We start from the raw sequence: 16,317 nt of genomic DNA on the forward strand, positions 1-16,317 counted from the left end.
CATTAAACTGCCTGTTTGTTTACAGAAATCTCTGTCTTCGAAAAAACAAAACACATGATGTACAGAGTGAAAAGCTGCATGCAGTGGCCCTCTGCCCCTGTGGGGTCTCTGCCCGAGGGTTCAATCAGGGATGGGAAATAGTCAGGAAAGAAACTGCATTTATTGACCGTGTATAGCCTATTTCAAATGGTCATTTCCTAACAATACAGTAGCAGTGGCTTAGACAGCATTGACATTGTATTAGGAATCCACAGAGAATCTAAAGTACATGGGATGGGGAGGAGTTACATGAAGACACTGCTATTCTGTATAAGGGACTTGAGCACAGATTTGGGTACTGTGGGAGATGCTGGGAAGGACAACTGTATTTCAGTGTGTGTCCACTTGTGAGAACTGTAGTAATGATTGTGACATTAGCCCTGTGTGCTCAGCACTGTGACAGTGGATGCTCAGAACAATAGGGCCAATTATAGAACAATTTCCACTCACAATGCTTCCCACACCCAGGCAGTACGTGTGCGGTGGCTTAGGCTCGGTGATTTCATTTTACCCACAGTATTTCTGCTACACAGCTTTTACCAGTACACATATTTCACTCATGGAGAAACTGAGACGCAGGGAAGTCAGCTGCCCCAGATTTCACAGAGAGCAAGGGGAAAGCTGTCCTCAAATGCAGGCACAGAAGATTCCGAATCCTGCATCCTGCACCACAGAAGACGATATCCCTGTCTGTAAAAGTATTCCTTCAAATTCTGCTTTCATCAAGGACATTTGGAGGCCATGGGCAAGCTAAAGGGGAGAGCAATGGCCCGTTCTCCACAGCCTTGACCTTCTCCATGGCACGGAGCCAAGGGGCTCTGCTACTCTCCCTAAGGGAAAGCAGAGCTCACAAGGCGGGGCCATCAGACAGGGCTGAAACCCAAGTGGTTCGGAGTGCCAGGAAATCTGGGAGCAAGACAGAATTTGTCTGCTGTTCCGCCTCAAAACATTCGGGAAGCAAAGGAACACCTCTGCATTCAATAATTATGGCTGAAATCCGCAGGTCCGTCAAGAAGGACAATTCCAGGAAGGACTGATGCTCAAGTCAGCAGCCTCGCATGCTGCCATGCCACAGTGCAAAAACAAAACAAATGAGGCATAGCACTGCTGTTGCCTAGAGAAAAAAATCCCCGCCACTTATTCTGCTGGAGAGAAAGGCTGAGTCAAAATTAAGACTGCATCTAGGACTTTGCCTGCAAACCAGCTGTGAGAGAGTGAAAAGGGATGGGGCTTGGATCTGCGACTTCTCCCTCGTCAGAACTGCTTTCAGTGGATGCGGTGGCGCCTCATAGCTTAGGTTTGACAGCCATTCACACTCGATTGTCTTAAGAAACCCACACAGAAAGGCAGAGGAAAGGAAGCGGATGAACCAAAGTGTGAATTTACGGCGTGGCCCTGCATTGTTTTCTACGGTGCTCTGGTGGCAAGCATTATGAACTCAAACTAGCGTGTCCTTGTTGTTGGAGTTATCGGGAAACTGTGACTCTTGGGTGTCCTTCCCCAGGGGCACTGCCCACCTCTGTGTAAGAATGAGTCATACTGATCTTCACAGTGCTCAAACCCAGAGGAGGGGCTGAAGGGTTGCTTCCCGGTATGGGGGACCCATGACGACAATGACACACAGACCTGAAACATAAGCCAACAGCTACGTGTTGCCCCTGTCAGGGCAAGGACAGCACTAGGAAGCAGGACAGAAGCACACAGTGTCAGCAACCCCAGGCAGGCTCCGTGGGATGGGCTTTCACAGTCCCTGCCTCTCCAGTTTGGGAAGACCACCTCAGTCTGAGCGACCTCAGTGCCACTGCCTGAGTCCCTGCCCAGCTAACAGCTTTATGGTTTTGCATTGGGCCCTGTCAATTCAGAAACCTTTGCTGATTTATGCAGATTGTAAAGCAAAGTACCCGTGGATGAGGGCAGTCTGGCTGACATGGCCTGGCCGTGTCTTTCTTGCCATTATGGTGGCCTAGCTGGCTATTCTAAAGGGGTTATGGTTTGGTCCTCAACTCTAGATGAAATGGCTGAGGGCTGAACCTGACCACACTCTCTTATCCCTATTCAGGGGAAGGTGTGTGTTCTCAGCATTGCCTCACATTGGTGACAGTCCATCTTCAGGAGGTCCTGTGTTACCATCCAGGGTCATAGATTCCCAAGGCCTGAGCCAGAAGAAACGAGTTCAGTGTGTCTCTACAGACAGCACAGTTTAGCTCCTGGCCTGGCCTGACAGTCCACCCTATCCAGCAGCCTGTCTTCTCTCCTTGCTCCCTGGCTTGCCATCCTTGCCCTCAGAATGCCACCCAGGCCTCACAACGGCACATGACTGAACATGTCTGAGTGCTAAATGCCACCCACACACAGATCCCAAAGAAACTTTACCCTCAGACTCTCTTCACGGATGCCTGCACTGGGCTCCAAACTTAAGAGTTGAAGAAGGGATTGTTGAGACCAAGAGACACATCAACAGAAAACCCGTACCCTCTCGGCTTCCATTTCTGACACCTAGAACCTAGAGTAGCACACTTATAGCATTAGCGTCTGCCTTCCTAAGCAGGTGGGTCTGGTGCCCTCCCTTTAGACTGCAGAGATGGTCAAAGAGCATCCGAACCAGATGGGGTGGAGACCGCTGTGGCTGGAGCGCTCTCTCTCTCTCTCTCTCTCCCTCTCTCTCTCTCTCTCTGTGTATGCTCACACACACGCGTACCAGAGTGTCCACCCCGCATCATCAAGTGGTGGAGTCAGGAGTGGGAAGAGACCAGAGAGGGTGGCAGGAGGCTGGGATCTCAACTGTACTCCTTCTAGTGCATCACGGGTACTAGGGTGGGCCTGCAAGCAAACTGGTGAGCACGCAGGGAGCATAAGCCACGCCCCTAGAAAGAAACCAATAGACACTTGCGGAGATGTGATCTCTTACTTCCTCCTCACAGCCATTATGACTTGGAGCTAAAATGTCCACCCACGGAAGCTTATGAGCTGGAGGCTTATCCCCCTGTGTATTAATGTTGAGAAGCAGGCCCAGTCACCCAGACCACGATGGTTCTGATCTCATCAGTGGGTTCATCTATTGGTGGATCTTGGGAAGCAGAGGGAACTGTGGAAAGAGGAAGGTGCACGGTGGGCATGCCTACAGGGTTATTTAGTGGCCTTCTCTTTGCTGTCGTGAGGTAAGTGCCTTGGCTCTCACACACTCTAACCATGAGGATCGGAATGATCACAGGTCCTGAAAACAATGGAGCCAGCGACTGTGACCCCTCAGAAGCTGAGAGCTAAGGCTCATCCCTTCAGCCTCTGTCGTTTGCCTCAAACATTGACCTAAAGCTCCAACCAACCAGCAACGCATGCACCATTCCGCCATCGTCCCCACAGTATAGAGTCGGAAGGCAGGCCCATTCTCAGTCCCAAGCTGGAGATCCAAGCCCATGTGTATGCATCCTAGACTGGCTTTCCTTCATCCCACACAGTTATTGTGGATATTGAGCATGGAACTCGGGACCCCTTTGAGCCAATTCTTAACACTGCAGACAAAGGAAGTTTTTGGTCTTCCCTTTCCTTCACCAAGCTTAACTTTCTCTGCAAACTTCGCCTCACTGCCTTGTTCTGCCATCGGCACCTGCAGAGACATTATTCCATCTCCAGATACAAGCTTTGAAGCTACAGCAGCGGCTGCTCTTGGCTCTCATTCCTCTGAGCTGAACCATCCTTAGTGACTCCCTGTCCCCTCCTAGCAGAGGATTCCAGATCCTCCACTTAATCAGGCCTCTGAGGACCGAGTCTAGTCTCTGTCCCCCGTAGCACTTCACAGGGATCCTTTGGTGCAGAAACTCCACCCCAGTCCATTTAGCAGACAGGCGATTGGCTTATTCCTCCTACCTCAGAACTGAGGACGGCCTACAGGATTGGGAGAGGACACGGGATGCCCACAGCACACAGTCGGGAGTGCACTCGATAGTGACTGGTCTGGGTGACTGTAAGGCAGCAGAGCACCACGCAGCTGTGCGGTGATGACAGTGATGACGGAAATGAGCAAGCTGCAGGGGGGTTGGGGAAGCCACAGAGGCAGGTGTCAGAAGAAACCCTCCACCTGCTGCACTAGAGTTGGGTTCCTCCATCACTCCACCCCTGGCAGACATGGGTGTGAGACATAATGGAGCTAGGTGCTTCTTCAGTCTACCAAGGCGGCTGTGTGACTGAGAGCACCAGGGAGTGACAGCCACACGCATGATACAAAGGCAACTACTTTCCCATCGCTGGAATAAAATACTCGATAAAGTCAGTTTAAGGTGGGAAGGGTTTATTGTGGCTCAAAATATGAGGCTGCAGTTGGTCATGGCAGCGGGTTTGTGAGACTTTGTGCCCTCAGTCACTCAGTCAGGAAGCAGAGAGATGGGTGCTGATGTTGTTTTCCTTTTCCATTCATCCCAGGATCCAAGCCTGCATTCAGGATGGGTTTTCCCACCTCAGTTAACCTAGTCTAGACATCCCAGAGGCTTGCCTCCTAGGTGGCCTGGATCTTTGTAAAATCAATAATCAATATTAACCATCATAGGCACCTCAAAGACAGGACGACTCTGTGTCTAGGGACTGAGCCAGCAAGCAGGACAGGCCTGTGGACATTGTGGCATTGTAAGAAGGGCAGAAACGAGAGTTCGGAGTAAAACGGGGGATGGGGTGGGAGGACATAGGGTTTTTTTTCCTAGTTTACATTTTCATGAGTCATGGCTATGCATACCACAGTCCCCATTTTCTGGTTGCCAAGAAGCTTCATTAGTACTGCACTGGGACTCCTGAGAGGCAGAGGCTTACACCACCTCCATCCTGCCCAGCTCCTCCCCTTGTTGGTGTTCCTGCCGCACTCTGTACCTCACCAGGGTTCACACGCACCCCACCCACCCTCTGGCGTAGGTTTCCGTGCAGACGTGCTTCCCCCTCTTGCATTCATTGACAGTGTAGCAGCTTCCAGGCTGCAGAGGCACAGCCCAGTCTGGGGGAAGAAGGGATCCCTTCCATGTTAAGGGTGTCATCCACCAGCCAGGAAGAGCTGGTTCTGCAGCTGGGGGTGGGGATGCAGAAGTAGTGCTTTTCTCGCAGGCAGCCCTGACTTGCAAGGGTGCAGGGGTGGAGGAGCCTGGAGTGCAGATCCTACCCTCTCCCACGCCCCGCAATTAGCCTCTGCCTAGAGAGTTGCCGAACGTGAAGGAAAAAATGGAAATTGCGCAAAAAGACGAGGAACGAGAGCAGCTGAGAATATTCCCGACCTGGTGTGGTACCCGGGGCTCAGGGCGATTGCTGAAGCCGACTTTCATCCTCATCTTTCATTTCTTTTAATCTAGCAGGTAATTAGAGGGAAATCAAATCCCTCCCCACAGCCAAAGATTAACCTGTCACTACTGCATCTCTCTTCCTACTGACTTTCCTACCTCTTCTCGCACCCTTCCCCCTCACACACACACACACACACACACACACACACACACACACACACACACGCTTTACTTATTTAAAACTGTTCAGATTGGACATTTTCCATGAGAGGGACTCTTGTAGGAATAAGCAAGACTCTCCCTCCCTCCAAAGCAAGAACTTTTCATTACTTTGCAGATTAAAAAGAAAAAAAAACCCACCCAACTGAAAACTCCCTTTTATGGATGAAGAAAGCACAGCACAGAGCACGAGGAGACAGGACCATTTATGGCTATAAACGGCAGCGTCAGGATTTCCCCCAGCATCTGACAGCAGAGCCCTGTGCCCCCAATCTGTGCACAAAAGCCATTAGAGGGTCTCTCTCCAAACTCAGTGGCTCTCTTCTTGCAGATGGCAGGTGATTATATGGATAGAGAGAGACAAACCCCTGTCCAGCTACTGATGAAAAGCCTGCCTACCATGAACCTCGTTCCTCTCTGCACATCAGCTTTGGGGACAGTACTGAAGATGAAGTGGCACCCTGGCTGGCGGCTCTTTCTGCTCAATCACCTGTTTGTTGCTTAGCCCACATAAATTGAGGGACAAGTCCCTCTGTAGCTCACACTGTGGCGGTGGCTCTACACTTCATTCACCGAGACAGGGTCTCTTTCCCTGAACCCAAAGCAGCCAGTTGTCTCCCAGAGATCCCTCTTCCCAAATGCTGGGTCCCCAGGTGGGTTCTACCTTACCCACCTGGCTTTTTGTGGGGGCCCTGGAGTCTGAGCCCTGTGTCCTCCCGTTTGCATGGCAAGCCCTTTAGCCGCTCAGCCCACAACCCCTGATTTAGGCTCACTAGGGCAGTGCTGGAGGAAGTCTGATAACCCGGCCATCTTGAAATGATTCTGGGGGGCTCACACACAGGTCAGAGCTGCCGCATAGCCACCATGGTGACCGACTGGCCCCATCGGCCCCATGCAGGGCGGCAGGGCACCTGCATTATCCGCGGTGGAGAGAGTCAGTCGTCCCTCTGAAATGACGCTCTTTAGGAAATGTGTGTTTCCCATCAGCCTCAGAAACGGCCCCTCTCAGCTCACTGTACACGGAAGAGGTCTCTCCTGGGTGGTGCGGCACATTACACGTAGGAATACGCGCATTAGCCTCCTCCTGTCTGTTTTCCAGCGGGGATCATGCACAAGTGTCTAGTTTACTGACAACCCACCCATGCCTGCGACCGTTAGGGTCCAGACAGCCGCCGCAGATGCAAACCACGACACCCCAACCTTCAGCAGGTTGTGTGGAGCCTTCAACAAGAACAGCACACTTTGGCCTTGGGTAATAAAATTTGTGGCCATTTTTCCAGGAACCACACACACACACACACACACACATACATACAAGGTCCTGTGTCACTTCTGGGCTCTTGCAAGACCTCACACACTCCACACTGAAAACAAGCTGGGGTTTCTTTAGTTTGTCATTCCAGGTTGCCTACCTCTGGTCTCGGGGCTTCCACAGCGCTTTCTTCCCTCTCGCCAATGTACTCTGTGCACGTGGCTTTCTAGCTACTCAAACTCCTAGGGTCCCCTGCAGACCTCCTACCGTGGCTTCCTCCACCAGGGAGTCCTGCTCACCCTTCACACCTCAACCACAGTGCTGCCTTCCCATGGGCTTTAACAATTCATCCTGCCGGAAATGATCCCTTGACTCGGCCTCCTCCATCTCACAGATGGTGAAGTGTGGGTCTCCCTTACCCTCCGGGCTCTGAGCTCATTGGCTCACACGATAAATTCTCAACAAACACTTAAGATAAAGGTATTCTTGGTTCTCTAATCAACCCCGAATGCAAATGAGATGCAAATGACCCCACTAAGAGCCACCATATTTTGACCCAGGCTTCTTTTATGTACATGAGACCAGGTCGTTGGGATCTGTGTGTGCTGGTCCTTGGGTTTTGGCATCAGCTGACATTCAAAATTTCAACCAAAGATCATCTGTACACACAGATGGCCCCATCAGTAGGACAGTGAGATTATTTCCCTGGAAGAGGCTGTACCCGGAAGCATGGTCGCCAGCCAGAAGGGTGGCATGCTTAGAACACGTAGTTCTGGAGAGGTAGCTGAGCAGTTAAGAGCACTGGCTACTCTTCCAGACAACTGGGGTTTAAGTCCCAGGACCCACATGATGGTTAACAATCATCTCTAACTGCAGTTCCTGGGGGAATCTGACGCCCTCTTCTGGCCTCCATGGATACTGCATCACAGACAGAAAAAGGAAAAGCACCCATATACATAAAATAAAAATAATACATCTTTTTAAAAATGAATATTTCTTCCCTGTTATTGAGGTGGTTTAAGCATGGTGTACTGCCAATTCAAGGGAAGGAATCTGAGTTGGTGAGCTTCCTCTCCTCTTCCCCAGGACAGGACAAAGCCACGTTCCTTGGCCATACTCTCCCCTCTCTCAGAACGCCTCGCCTTTGTTCTAGGTTCCGTGTAGAATGCACTGCTTTGGAACTTCTCCTGCTGGTTCTAACGGCAAAGGATTCAGGACGGATGCTTGTCAGGTAAGTCAAACCTTGAGTGGGCATCTCCTATCGGCACTGACGCTGTCCGGGCAGGTTCGCCTTGTTCTTTACAACAAATAGGGTTATTATGGTGACAAACGGTAAGTAAGTAAAATGGGAGTAGACTGAAGTGTTAATGGGGGAAAGGGCCTTCTGGGCTTCCATAAGTCACGCTCCAAACAGCTGCAGTTGAATCAGAAGCAAGAAGTCTATAACGCGGCTCCTAGGCCCTCGGAGACATCGTGGTCTCCATACAATCCCCCCAGATTTCTCCATGCCTACCTCCCTGCCACACTTTATAAATCCTGGGGACCCCAAGAGGAGTCCAGCTACTGGAAAGATCAGCATGTGGGAAAGAAGAGCGACCAGTCAGACGGGGTTAGATGGGCCTCCTGCAATCTAGGGCCTTGTCTGCAAACAGCTGGGAATGCTGTCTGATACAAGGTTACCTTAAGAGGGGTCTCTATTAGTTTTCCTTATTTTCCCCTTCCTTTTGGAAGCTGGGCTTTCAATGCATGGCAGAAACCGTCTCAAAGTGAGGAGACTCTGATCATTTTTACTCTGCCACTAATGAGACTTGTGACTTGGGACAGACGAGACACACACCTTTTCCAACTTAGTTTCGAGGTGGAGGCGGGGGGGTCTTGAATCTGGAGTGGTGACCTCTGTGCCCTACCAATAAAGTGAGGGGTCAGATTACAACAGGGGTTCTTGAGGCAGAAAACCCCTTTCCCTGTGGGTGGAATCTAATACAGAAGATCCAAATCAGAGCTCAGCCTCAAAGCCCAGCTGTCCATCACCCGACAAACAGGCCCTGAACTGCAGTAGAGCTAGCTATGTAAATAGGGTAACTCAGTTATAAAGGTCTAACATGCTATAACACGGCTGAACCTCAGGGACATCATAAAAATGAAAGAAATCAGTCACAAAAGACCGCACATTGTGTAATTCTGCTAAAAAACAAAACAAGCAACACTACCAAGGACCGGAAATCCATGGCAGTTAGGCGGCTTCCGTGGGGGGCAGGCTGGAGGCCTGGAGATGTAGAGAGGCAGCAGTGCATACAGGGATGGGTTTCTCACGGAAAGCCAAAAATTTTTGGAGCTAAGTGGAATGATGTCCCTACAACACTGTGATATTTAGTGGATTGTATTCTTTTGGGGAGGGGGTGCTAAAGATCACATCTAAGGCCTCATATATGCTAGGCAACTGTTCTATCATTGAGCTACACCCCAGTCCCCTGAAGTATATATGCTTTAAATTTATAGTCTGTTAATTTTACTCTAGAGATGAGGGTCAGCATCTGCATTCCCACGTGCTGAGGGTTACTCCTCCGAGCCCCAGGATGCAAATCGTAGCCAGTAATGAAGATTTTCGTTAACTTAGTTCTCTTGTGATAGCCATCTCCCTTCTTCACTCTAAAGGCTGTTTCCCCTAGCGTCTCAAACACACATGTCCCAGTGACACCCTGCGCCTGGAAACATCTCTCCTCCACGGCAGCCCTCTCCAGCACCAGCGACAGCCCACCGTAATCTCACCGCCTCTAATTTAGGACACATTAGTTTTAAACTCACAATTCCTCAAGAAAGGGAAGTAACAGCTAATGGTCACTCTGTAAATGAGCATAGAGAGCCCCTGCTATCAACAGTGTAGTGGCAGACACCTACGACTCCAGCACCCAGGAGGCCAGACTACACAGGGAGACTCTGCCTCCAAAACCAAGACCAAACCAACAAAAACATGCCCACTAAATTGTTTCACTTGAACGTGCTCATCTTTCTTTTATTTACATGTTATTTTCTGCTATGTAGAAAAGACAGCCAAGCAACTCTCTGAAGCACTTAGGAGTAGCTCACCTCAGAGGAAAGACTGAATGCCATTTGTTAGGCTCAAAAGAAAGCACTTCGTTTGTTTGTTTTTGAGATAGTGTCTCATTCTGTAGCCCAGGCGTGGCCGGAATTCACTTGGTAGCACAGGTTTTCCTTAAATTTATGGCAACCCCATCAGCCTCCGCGTGTTGGGATTATAGGCATAAATCATCGTGCCCAGCAAACAAAGTGCTGTTGGCTCTGGAAGGAGGTCAGCAGGGTCAGGCTCCTCTGCCACAGAACACCTGTGACTGCTGTCAGCCTCACCAAGACAGGTCCGCGGGCTACAGGTTCCAGGATGTGCGGAGGTGCAGGGTACACGGAGGTGCCGGGTGTACGGAGGTGCGGGGTGCACGGGGTGTGGGGTACACGGAGGTGCGGAGGTACACGGAGGTGCCGGGTGTACGGAGGTGCGGGGGGCACGGGATGTGGGGTATACGGAGGTGCGGAGGTACACGGAGGTGCCGGGTGTACGGAGGTGCGGGGTGCACGGGGTGTGGGGTACACGGAGGTGCCGGGTGTACGGAGGTGCGGGGTGCACGGGGTGTGGGGTACATGGAGGTGCGGAGGTGCAGGGTACACGGAGGTGCCGGGTGTACGGAGGTGCGGGGTGTACGGAGGTGCGGGGGGCACGGGGTGTGGGGTACACGGAGGTGCGGAGGTACATGGAGGTGCGGGGGGCACGGGGTGTGGGGTACACGGAGGTGCGGAGGTACACGGAGGTGCGGGGTACACGGAGGTGCCGGGTGTACGGAGGTGCGGGGTGCACGGGGTGTGGGGTACACGGAGGTGCGGAGGTACATGGAGGTGCCGGGTGTACGGAGGTGCGGAGTGCATGATTTTCGGGGTGTATGGAGGTGCAGGGTGCACCGGCACATGTTGGAGCCTTTCTAATGATTCTTCTGCACCTCTTCAGAGAAGTCTTTGGGCTGAGGGGCTTGGTCATCTGCTTGTTAATTAAGATTGCATAGGTCAAGGGAATCTCACTTCGGCTGTTTTGATGACAAACACCCAGCCATGAGCTAACAAGGCCCAGCCACGAGCTCTAGAACTGGGCACGGAGACACACACCTCTAATTCCTCTGCCTCTAGAAAGTCAGAGAGAGACAGGAGGATTGAGAGTTCAAGGCCTGCCTGGACTTCATAGTGCGCTCCAACTCAAATTACAAACAGACAAGAGCAAAAATAAATGAAAACTTTGCTTTTTCCGGACAAGTTCGGGCCTGGGATGCTACAGCGGGAGTGGCGTGGTCTCAGAACGGCAGCCACAGTTTTTGGCTCCACAGTCCTGCATATTTTCCTGGGCTACCCGCCCTGGGCTTTGTCCAGTTATCTCAAGCCATAGGGACTACTGAGAATTAATTCCGCCTGGAACCTGGTGAAGTGAGCCCAACAGTAACTGCGTGTATAGTACTGCACCTGGCAGATCCCAACATGCTCTCATGGGTGACCATTGCTGGCTAAAAACAAAGTAATATAAAATGAAAGTAAGGGAAAAACCAGGAAATGGCATTTAGCTTTCTACACACCTCCTCTCGCCGCTGGTGAGAAAGTGGAAAATGAAAGGGCTTCTGGAATAGAAAGGAAGCCAGAGTCCTGAAATTCTGCTCCTAGATACAGCAGCAATGCTTTCTATATTAAAAATGCGATGCGGCTACTTATGACTTGATAAGTTATAAGATGCCCCTCTCATCCCTGCCAGTCAATGGTCCTGGGCTCCACTGGGACCTTCAGCTCATATGGATTGCATAGGTAACGCGAAACAAGGACAGGTAAAAGCAAGCTCTGTCTTCGGGCTTTTAGTGTGAAGGGCGGGACCTCTGAGTCTTCTGGGTTGCGTGGCAGAGGTCAGAGATCTCAGAATGCTCAGCCTCCCTGTGAGCACTAGCCAGCCCTCACTCTGCCTAGGGTCTGAGCTCTGAGGAGGCAGGTACATTCAGGACCGCGTGGCCATAGAGAAGGCCTCTGGTAGGCGCTCCAGCCCCAGTCCTAAACACACATGTATAACAGCAACACTAACACACTTGGTAGATTTTTATCTGTACATAGTTACTGATATTGAGATGGAGTAATAGGAAGGAAAGATGATGAGCTGGAGCAGGTGAGGAAGGGATGAAAACGATGTAATATAGTACTCACTTAGGAAATTTTCAAAAGAAAAACTTAAATTTTAAAAGTATGCTCAGGCCACACTATTTTAACTTCTTGTTCCAGTGAAGTCAGAATAGCAATGTGTTAAGGTCATCCTAAAATAATCTGCACCCCTATGCCACAGAAAGCCACCCACTTCTCTCTGCATCGAGCACAAACTCTCTTGGGATCTCATCTTGATCGCTGGAATCAATAACCATTACAGAAGAGATCTTTAAGGAGTGGGCTTTATTACACTTAATCTAACTAAATTACAGCTCAAACAGTGTTTGTTCTGAGGGGTAAGGGGTGAGAGCAGCTGAACACATTTAGTCAGTGGCCGTATCATCTGCCTGCTGTCGGGCCCGAGGTGCTCAGAGGACTTTGTGACCCAGGGACATCACCTCTAGAGCAGAAGTCCATGGTGGCCACACCTGCACAACTGTCCTATGCAAACCCACAGGTGAAGGTTCCTGGGCTGCTGCCAGAATGGTGAGTTGCTCTCAGAAGAGATCAGGAAGCAGGGACCAGCCAGCCTGCCTGACATTTCTTACAAGGTGCAGTTGCTCAACCACAGCTGCCAAGATGCAGCATCTAGAGAACCTACAGACATCTGTGGACAAATCTCCAAGCCACGGTCACAACACTGTGCAGAACCGATGAAGGTGAGGCCCTTGCGCTGGCATTCTCTAAGTGCACTCAAGGGTGAGAAGCACTGCTGTGTAGGAACACAAACAGGAACTGGGCCGGGGAAGTGAGCATTCCTCTTGTCTCACAGCTGGCAAATGCTGACATGTCTGGGAGCTTTGGGGCCATCTGAGACATCACGGGTATGAGAAGTTCCTGAAATGCCTGCCTTCGGGTTGTGCCTAAAAGCTAGGCAGATGCTAATCAGTCAGTATGTACCTGGAATGCCTGTGTGGTGGGGGACAAACAGAACAAATGGCCGAGTGAAAAGTTCTTCATACCTAGGATGACTGCAGAAGGCTGAGGCAGGGACATACATCCTTTCCTTCATGTCCCCATGGGCAGCCGAGGGAAGGGGGATCTTGGTGGGCACCTCCAGATGTGGATAACCATGGGGATTTAGCACTGAATCACAACTGTGACGTAATTCCTGGTTCTATTTGTGTATCGATTGTTTGGTTGGCTGATTGGTTGTAGTGCTGGGAATTGTACGTGGGTCTCACACATTCTCCACCACTGAGCGGTGTTCCCGACCACTCCTGATTTTGAGCTGCTGGTTGCCTGGGACTATTTGTGACATAAAAAAGTGATTTATTCACTTAGATTTCAAGAAGTTCCTTCGCCTGCTTAGGACACATAGAGAAATGAAAGAATCAGCAGAAATGAGCGACATAAGACTTACTGCATCTCCTTCTTCTTCAGAGGATTCATGAGGCGCAGCGTGTCTCTGATCACGGCCACCTTCACCTCTTCATCCACCAGGCTGGGGATATTTTCAAACACCCCTGGAGAGAGCTTGGAAGGTAAGGATTCCAACTCAGAGCTGAACTGTGACCCACTTCTGATGCTTATCCCTGCGTACCCCATCTAGCTCAATGATTGTGCAATCATGCATCTGGCCTTGGCAAATCCACAGAAAGGGGTTTTAACACTCCTTAATCTTAGCTTAAATATGAAATCACCTTTTATAAATCCACAAAACCCACCAAAAAATTAACAGCACTGTGATTTTATTGTTATTGGTTAAGGTTTTATTTTGTTAGCCCAGGCTGGCTGCCAACTTGATGTGTAGCTGAGGATGGCCTTGAACTTGTGATTGCTCGGCCCTGCGTGGACGCGTGGGCATCCATGTGCAGTACTATGCCTGGTCTTAGCCCCGTGCTTTTTGGATTATCAAAATTATACACACTCATTATGTACGACCTGGGAATGTGGGGAGGGCTTAAGAAAATTAAAAGAATCCAGATAATACCCCAAAAAGCCCAGTAGGAATTTTAGGGCAATTTCCTTTGACTCCCTGGCAGCATTTGTGGGGGCGCAGCATGAGCACTGTTAAATGTGCTGTTTGTCTTAGTGGCCACGCATGCCGGCATGGCTAACTCACATTACAGAATTGCAGTCCGCTCATCTCCTGAGGCTAACTAATCAGTTCATGTCACAATGGATGGAAAGGCTCAGCCGCTTCTAAGTTTCCCACCTTTAAAATGAGAAGAATGGTATGCTGGGAAATTACTGTGGGTCAGAGAGGTCTTATATTAATAGACTCTCTTTGGAGCCCGACAGAACTAAAATTATTTGACTTGAACGGAATTTAGTTGTGAAATTCTGAGGATGGCAAGTCTTGGGCAGTTAAGGGGCCGCCTCACAGGTCCACAGTCCAGGGGATGATGCGATCACTTACTTCGTATTCGTGCTCAATTCTCATGCTGGGGTTTGCATTCACTTCAAGTAGCATAGGCTTCAGGTTTTTCATCAGAAGGATGTCAAAGCCTAGAATCTGGGCAGAGCAAACATAATTCAGAATTACTCCCTCTGGCCACAATTTCTTCTCAGGAATTGAGTATGGTATTAGGGTCATTAAAGCGAAAATAAATTCAAACTCGGGCTCCAACCTTGGCCTTGACACTGGCCTCCTCCTCCACAGCCCTTGCTCCTCTGGGTGTACTTGTTAGACCAAATGGATAGTAGAATTTTTTATGGAAACCTTGGTAACAGATGCAGTCCCACAGTGCATCTCAGGACCAGCTCTGTCATCCCAAGTGCCATGAAATGATGCCCTCTGGCCTCTTCAACACGTTTTTATCATGTTAAGGATCACCAGCAGTCCACCAATTCCTCTCCCAGGCTTTCGGTCTACTCTCCTCTGTTAGGTTACTTCCTGGCTACATCTCTGGAAACCTAAGGCCACCTCTCTTAGCCTGGAGCACACATGAGTGTTTTGTAAGGACTGAGAAGTAGCTCGTCCTCTAGGCCGTGCCTGCTGTTAAAATTTCTCAGAGCAGAATGTGGGCAAATGTGTTTGGGAAACATCAATTACCCTCCTTGGGTGAATCTGATATAACCTTTTGGTGTGTGTGTGTGTGTGTGTGTGTGTGTGAGAGAGAGAGAGAGAGAGAGAGAGAGAGAGAGAGAGAGAGAGAGAGAACACAGAGAGAGAGAGAGTTGAAAGAAGGGGGAAATATTTGGAAAATATGACACTGGGGGGTGCCAATCACCACCCCATTTTCCTGCTCCTAGGATCCCTATGGTTGTGCGTGCTACACACACGCGCGCACACATACATGCACACACAGTATGAGTTATACAATGCATCAAAGATTCACAGTTCCATTAGATCCTATGAAGAAGACACTCTTAGAAGGGAGCAGAATTTGAGCCCCCAAAATGATTATGGGTCCTCAGTCCTGCCTACCTAGTGAGTGGGGGTGTTAGCTTTCACGCCCAAATAGGACTAATCACATGTGCCTCCAGTGTAACATGAGCATTAACAGTTTTCAGAGGGTGACGCCAGAGCATGAGACTAAGCTAGAATGTGGACCCCTGTGCCACGACCTCACGGGTCACCGCCACAGGCCAACCCTGCACTCAAGGCTCACTGCTGTACCCCTGTGCTTGACTGTGACACCTGGCTCTGAAGTTCTTACAAGGTCTTCCGTTAGACACACTGACATGTGCATCTTGCCCTCCCCTCACACAGTCCTTCATCCGGCTGACTCTGCATCCTAAAGATCCTTCCGAATGAGATTCAGACTTGAACTACATGGACCTCAGATTCTCTAGAAGTGTTAACATTAGAAAATTTCTAACATAATTGATACAACCCCAGAGTCTCAAAAAACTAACTAACTAAATAAATAAGGTAGAAAAGGGCAAAAAAGAAAAAAAGATATGGTATAGACTCCTCTTCCTCTACAGACTCCAGAGGGAAAGATGAGAGGAAACCATTTGCTCATCCATAGAGAATATGCATTATTTAAATGATAATTATCAAACTGTAGCTTCATCTATATTAATGAAATCAAAGTCTGGATGACCATTTTTGGGAATGATTCAAGATGAACTTATGTCTCAGTGAAGGGCAATCAGGATGAGGAGCTGGAAAAATCGCCCTTGTACTATTTTTCTTTCCAAGGTCCTGAACAGGAAGGGATGGAAATCAGTAGAAAATGCTGCTTGGATGAGAGATCTGTGGAATAATAAATGACAAGTGGCTGTGAGTGATGAGGCCCTCAGGAGGCTGGTGACACCAGGAGTGTGACTTTGGACCTGGCCTGAGCCTTGTGCTGCAGATAAGGCTGAGGACAGTGGCTGGCCAACTGTGCCAGCCCTGGACATCCTGCTGCATCTCAGAAGTAT

At 49.8% G+C, this 16,317-nt stretch overlaps 1 protein-coding gene across 6 annotated transcripts in view; it reads right to left on the reverse strand.

Annotated features, from left to right (window-relative positions):
* The window catches only part of Ttll11 (tubulin tyrosine ligase like 11), a 234,613-nt gene that overhangs the window by 119,759 nt on the left and 98,537 nt on the right, over positions 1-16,317 (reverse strand). For all 6 annotated transcript variants that reach the window (XR_012911832.1, XR_012911833.1, XM_075986022.1 and 3 more), the window contains 2 exons: positions 14,363-14,458; positions 13,364-13,476 (listed from right to left, as the gene is read on the reverse strand). Coding sequence is in view for 4 of the 6 variants with exons in the window: in XM_075986022.1 (XP_075842137.1) it covers positions 13,364-13,476; positions 14,363-14,458 (209 nt within the window). In the remaining 2 variants the exon portion in view is untranslated. The remainder of the gene's footprint in view (positions 1-13,363; positions 13,477-14,362; positions 14,459-16,317) is intronic.

This window comes from Microtus pennsylvanicus, chromosome 9 (assembly GCF_037038515.1).
Source record: "Microtus pennsylvanicus isolate mMicPen1 chromosome 9, mMicPen1.hap1, whole genome shotgun sequence".
NCBI lineage: Eukaryota > Metazoa > Chordata > Mammalia > Rodentia > Cricetidae > Microtus > Microtus pennsylvanicus.